This window comes from Zophobas morio, unplaced genomic scaffold (genome assembly GCF_036711695.1).
Source record: "Zophobas morio isolate AGI-343-1 ecotype UQ-CSIRO unplaced genomic scaffold, CSIRO_AGI_Zmor_V1 ptg000046l, whole genome shotgun sequence".
Taxonomy (NCBI): domain Eukaryota; kingdom Metazoa; phylum Arthropoda; class Insecta; order Coleoptera; family Tenebrionidae; genus Zophobas; species Zophobas morio.
Window position 1 is genome coordinate 4,406,776 of NW_026972151.1, and position 6,157 is coordinate 4,412,932.

The following is a 6,157-nucleotide window of genomic DNA, read 5'->3' on the forward strand; positions in this document are numbered from 1 at the left end:
CAATGGCGAATTTATTTAGTCGTCTCTCACAACCGCCGTCAGAAGAAATTAGATTAAGCACCATAAAGAAAAACTTACTGCCCAAGTTCCAGACTAGAATAGCTTTGCAAGAGATAAGATCCATTGAACAGTTGGCCGATGTTTGCAGGACGTTGGAAGCCGCTTTTACGACACAACAACGATTCCAACCCCCACCAAGGAGAAGTGTAGCGTTGCTAGAACCAGATTTGGCCTACTCTGAGACGTTAGTAGAGACAGAGGCGCATTCGTCTAAATCGAGGCAGTCACGGTCACATTGTGCCCGACCTGAAGTTAGTGAACTGCGATGTTATAATTGCAATCGTGCTGGTCATTTGAAGCGAGATTGTCGTGAAGCCAAGAAGGAGCCAGTGTGCTTTGGATGTGGACGACGAGGCGTTATCCGACCTAACTGCCCAAAGTGTTCAAAAAACTAGCAAACAGGCAACACGCATCCAAGAGCCCACGCGAGTTGTCTGGTGTATATCAAAAGGCTCAGAAAAAATGTGGCATCTCACCACACGAGTGGAGAGAGTGGTTGGCGAAGGTGAAGAGTTTTTGCGGTTCTTTAGCAAGATGTCCAAAAAGGTGTATAAAAAAGGCATCGTTTAAGCAGGTTAGTAACTCCGAATGCTCTGGAATAGTAACAAATCCATTAGATGCTATGTTTGAGGTAGACAAAAAATGTGATAGTCGGCCCCATTTGAAAATTGAAGCGTATGGACATTCATTGGTTGCATTAGTAGATAGCGGAGCGTCAATTTCGGTAATAGGGGAAAACGGTCTATATCTGATAGAATTTTTTAATCTACATGTGTACGAATCAGGAACAGAAGGTGTGAATACTGCAGAAGGACGTATGCAGAAAATTACGGGGTACGTTCAGTTACCTATATCGGTAGATGGAACGTGCAAAGTCATGAAGTTTTGGGTGGTACCGACCATCCGCCATTTTGTAATCTTGGGTAACGATTTTTGTGAGAAATTTGGAACGGTAATAGATTGGAATCAGAAAACGATTGTTGTGAATGATAAACGTGAGGGATGCGAGGTAGGTGAAACAACCAACGAGGCAGTGATGACTGTCAACAAAATTATTTGTAGGGGAGAGTTGAATAGCGACCAAGAACAAAACTTGAGAGAGGTTATTGGCAAATTTAAGTCTCTTTCGTGGGAAGCAGGAACCAAGTTGGGTAGAACCAACAAAATAATTCACAAGATTGACACCGGTGAAGCAGAACCAATTAAGCAGAGATATAACAACATGTCACCATATATGTTACAACATTTGAACGGCGAGTTAGACAAAATGTTAGAATTAGGGGTAGTACAGCCATCCTCATCCCCGTGGGCATCACCAGTAGTGTTGATAAAGAAATCCTCAGGTGAGTACAGATTTTGCTTTGACGGACGTAAGCTTAACTCAGTCACGAAGCGCGACGCTTATCCGTTGCCGCACATTGACTGTATTTTGAGCAAATTAACGGGAGCTCAGTTTCTGAGTAGCATAGATCTGAAAGCTGCGTTCTGGCAGATTCCCTTAGATGCCAACTCTAAAGAAAAGACTGCTTTTGTGATACCATCAAGAGGTCTATATGAATTTAATGTACTGCCGTTTGGGTTGAATAATGCAGCGCAAACTCAACAACGTCTTATGGATACGATTTTTGGACCCTCTTTAGAACCATTTGTCTTTGTGTATCTAGATGACTTACTGATAGCGACACCCACTTTTGAGAAGCACGTAGAAGTGTTACAACAGGTATATGGAAAACTGCATGACGCCAATCTTACAATTAACTTTAACAAATGTGAATTTTGTAGGGCGAGTCTTCGTTATTTAGGGTTCGTAATTGACAGACAGGGGTTGCGAACGGATCCTGAGAAAGTGAGAGCTATGGTGGAATATCCACGGCCCACCACGCGAACAGAAGTGAAACGTTTCTTAGGAGTTGCGGGTTGGTACAGGAGATTTGTTCCTAATTTTGCGGTGATGAGTGCACCTATAACTCAACTCATTAAAGGACAAAAGAAAGGTCAGGCGATTACTTGGACGACCGAAGCTGAGGAAAGTTTTGTGAAGATCAAGGAGGCGCTAGTATCAGCACCTGTGCTTGCCAGTCCTGATTTTACTAAATTATTTTCAATCCAATGCGACGCATCAGATAGAGGTTTAGGATGTGTGCTTGTGCAGGCGAATGAAGAAGGCAAAGAGACTCCGGTAGCTTATGCTAGCCGAACACTGACAGACCAAGAAAGAAAATACACAGTTACTGAGAAAGAATGTTTAGGGGTATTGTTTGGTGTTGAGAAGTTCAGGCCATATGTGGAAGGTACAAAGTTTAAAATTATAACTGACCATTACAGCTTGTTGTGGCTCAATCAATTGAAAAATCCAACAGGTAGATTAGCACGTTGGGCCATGAAGCTACAGCAATACGACTGTGAGATCGAACATAGAAAGGGAGCGTTGAATGTAGTCCCAGACGCACTGTCGAGAGCGCCACACGAAGTAGCGATATTGACTATGGTCAAGGGTGAGAGCATGAAAGATCCGGAATACAGACGTCGATTTGAAAGAGTCAACAAATTTCCAGATGGTAATGCAGTGTGGAAGATACAAGATGACTCCCACCTGTTTAGGCGTTTGAAGAGCCAAAATGGTAGTCCAGAGTGGAAATTATATGTAGCAGAGACATACCGAACAGAGGTCATGAAATCATGTCATGACGAACCAATTGCTGCGCACCTAGGCATGTTCAAAACTTTGAAAAGAGTGCAGGAGCTTTATTATTGGCCGCGCATGCGTAAGGACGTACAACATTATGTAAGAAGCTGTGAAGTGTGCAAGGCGCAGAAGCCACTCAATTTGGCGCCACCAGGATTGATGGGGAAGTCCCGTAAGGTCTCGTACCCATGGCAGATGATTGCTTTGGACCTGAGAGGACCACTTCCAAGATCGTCTAAAGGTAATAGATTTTTGCTTGTGGTATCAGACTGGTTCACGAAGTTTTGTTTATTGAAGCCGCTGCGACAGGCGACTAGTAGCAGCATTACCACCTATCTGCGAGAGAATGTCTTTTATATCTTTGGAGCACCGCAAGTAATAGTGTGCGATAATGGGAAGCAGTTGACGAGCAACATGTTTAGAGGATTGGCCAAGGAGTTTGGAAGCCAATTATGGTTTAATTGTAAGTACCATCCTCAAGTGAATCCTGTGGAAAGGGTAAACAAAGTAGTAGGAGCTGCGATACGCTCATACATAAAAGATAAGCGACATGACAAGTGGGATTCTAACATCCACGAGATTGGCTACGCGTTGAGAACAGCCGTCCACGAATCGACAGGATACACTCCCGTTTTTTTGAATTTCGGCCGTTTTGTACCAGTACACGGATTACTGTACGGTAAGGACGAAAACCTACATCAGTTTGATCTTCAACCCACTTTCAGGGACATTTATGCGGAAAGTATGGATCGTTTATTACCATTGTACAACGAGGTAAAGAAGAAACTTGATAAGGCGTATCACAGAAATTGTCATTATTATAATCTAAGGAGACGCGAGGCACCTTTGTATGCCGTTGGTGATACAGTGTGGAAGAAAAATTACGTTTTGTCAGATGCTTCTAAAAGATATGCCGCTAAATTGGAACCGAAATTCGTAAAGTGCAAGATAGCAGAAGTCCTTTCACCTCTAGTGTACCGATTAACGACAGAGAATGGTGTGGATCTTGGGAGATACCATACCAAGGATCTGAAACCTGATCAGACAAGAAACTCGGATTAGACGCTGTGAGGAAGGTGAGGAGTGCATGAAGAAGAACGATAGATCTCGTGAATGGAGTGTGAACGGTTAGGGTGTTTGTTTGTGTAGAGAATAGATTTCGATTTTGACTTTTTTAGGCACTAGTGTCGAGGTTGGCAGATTTGACAGATTTGTAGTATTGGCAGAATTTGAAAATTTAGCCATTTATACCCAGAGTAGACAGAAATAATAGATTGACAGGTTGTGACGCAGCTATTATACCGAATTTAGAAATATGAAAATTGACTATGTGATGGACTACAGTTTGGACATTAGTCTGAAATGTCGGACCATCCAATAAGGAGAATAGTTGGATGAGTGGTCCAAGTCCTATAGGGAAACGCTAAATAAATTTAGTTATTATGTAGGTAGAGTAGGTTTAGGAAAAAAAATTAATACTCCCCGTAATTATTTTAATTCCAGTTATTATTAATTTTTTTTGGGTAACTAACGGGGGTGTGTAACGTGACATTTACGCGGCGGCGCAGCTCTGCGGGAGCGACGAGCGAAAAAAAAAGAAAGGAAAAGAAAAGGAGAGAGAGGCGAGCGTTGGGTGAAGACGACGAGGGCCGTTGTCGAGGCTTTGGGAAGAGGGAGACCGTGGTAGAGAGACGAGAAAAGGGCTGAGGCGAGAACACCAAAGGCCAACGGAGTCCAGGAGAGGCACAGGAAGCGAAGCTGACCTCAACAGGACCGCGGAGACGGGAACGGGCGTTCTGCGTATTGGTACCAATACGGTAAGTCGCCGGGAAGTGCGCGCCGATCGCCGGGAAGTGCTCGCCGATCGTCCGGGAGAAACCGGGTGCGTCCCAGTTTGCGTTGTGCCAGTTTTTTTTTGTTTTGCCTCCAATCGTCACGGGTCGCCGGTTCACCAGGGTCATCAATCCACCTACCAACGAGCTGCTGCCGCCCCCCCCCCCCAATTTATATTAATTTTTTTTGTATATAGAATCCAGATTATATACGTGATTAGACCGGGTATTTGTTGCTTCTCCCTTTTTTCCCTTTCCTTCCTTTTCTTCTCTTTATTCTAATTATTCCACTCCTCTTTCTTTCTCTTCTTCGGCTTTCCTGTCATCTTTCTTTTTTTTCTGTGTGCCCTCTTGTGACACACTGGCGCCCAAGGTCAAGACAGTCGAACGACCCATCACCCCGCAACGACGAAGGAGCTAGCCAGGCCGTGAGAAGGACGTCACAAATTAATTATGGGGAAAAAAGTCGCTATCTTCGTAAAGATTTTATGCAGCTGAAGAATGGTAAGTTTAGGGATGACGGGAATGAAGGCGATCATACTTTAACTATTGAAGAAATTGCTGGACAAACTTTCATTTCCTTCATTACTGATGGGTTTAAACCGCCTGCTTTAACTGCGACTTTTGCTTTGTATGAACTTTCCAAAAATCAAGAGATTCAAGATCAGATTTTGATTAAGAATCACAACAAGATCATTTATCGAGCCCTTCAAGAAATGAAATACATGGATCATGTGTTCAGTGAGGCTGTACGAAAATATCCATCACCGCTCTTGCTTACCAGAAGGTTTGTCAAAGTTTATAAAATTCCAGACGACGACGTTGTTAATGAAAAAGGTACTATGATTTTCATATCCGTTTTGAGGATTCACTATGATAGAGAATATTATCCAGAACCGAAGAATTTCGACCCTGAAAGATTTACCGAAGAGAATAAGAGCAAAAGACACCACTACGCTCATATTCCATTTGGTGAAGGACCTAGAACTTGTATAGGTAAAGAAAAAGACGAGAAAATTTTAAAAATATATAAATTTTGTATTTGTAGCTGCACGATTTGGTTTATTATAATCAAAAGTAGCTTTAACTGCACTACTAAGGAACTATAAGTTTAGAGTTAATAAAAATACAATAGAACCACTTAGATTTAAAATAAATTCTAGCATTTTGACCCCGGAAGGTGGTGTATGGTTGGATTTGAAAAAATATTTAAAAATATGTACATATTTAAACAGAATTTTCAGACAAACCAAATCCTTTTGACTGCTATAAGATCTAAAGACAGAACAAGAAACTTAGAGTTAGAAAATACAGTTTAGTTGAAAGTTATTTAAGTTTTGTTTTATCATAATTATTGTGCTTACATCGTCATCGTGATCACTGATCAATCTGGAACAACACTGTCATCACCCTATAATGTTATTCCTAAAAATATTCTTTAAATTTTTAGAATGTTGTTGCTGCACTTACATCGGTAACTTTTCAATTTTTCGACCACGTTTGAAAAATGTTGCATTTTTTAATTTCTCAGTAAAGCAACTTTTATGCAATAAGTGGAAAAAATATTTTACGCTACATA

General features: G+C 41.7%; 1 protein-coding gene across 2 annotated transcripts; it reads left to right on the plus strand.

Moving 5' to 3' along the window:
• Positions 1-257: 257 nt before the first annotated feature.
• Positions 258-1,911, plus strand: LOC135142325 (uncharacterized). 2 transcript variants are annotated; one of them, XR_010282502.1, is made up of 6 exons: positions 258-634; positions 678-784; positions 846-1,069; positions 1,123-1,403; positions 1,553-1,780; positions 1,843-1,911. XR_010282502.1 is itself a non-coding variant. In XM_064074012.1 (5 exons), exons 3-5 carry the CDS (start codon positions 1,047-1,049, stop codon positions 1,573-1,575), a joined length of 327 nt encoding a protein of 108 aa, XP_063930082.1. In that variant the 5' UTR covers positions 258-634; positions 678-784; positions 846-1,046; the 3' UTR covers positions 1,576-1,905. The 2 variants fall into 2 exon arrangements, 1 of the variants encoding a protein (XP_063930082.1); XM_064074012.1 differs by having other exon boundaries at positions 1,553-1,905.
• Positions 1,912-6,157: the final 4,246 nt, after the last annotated feature.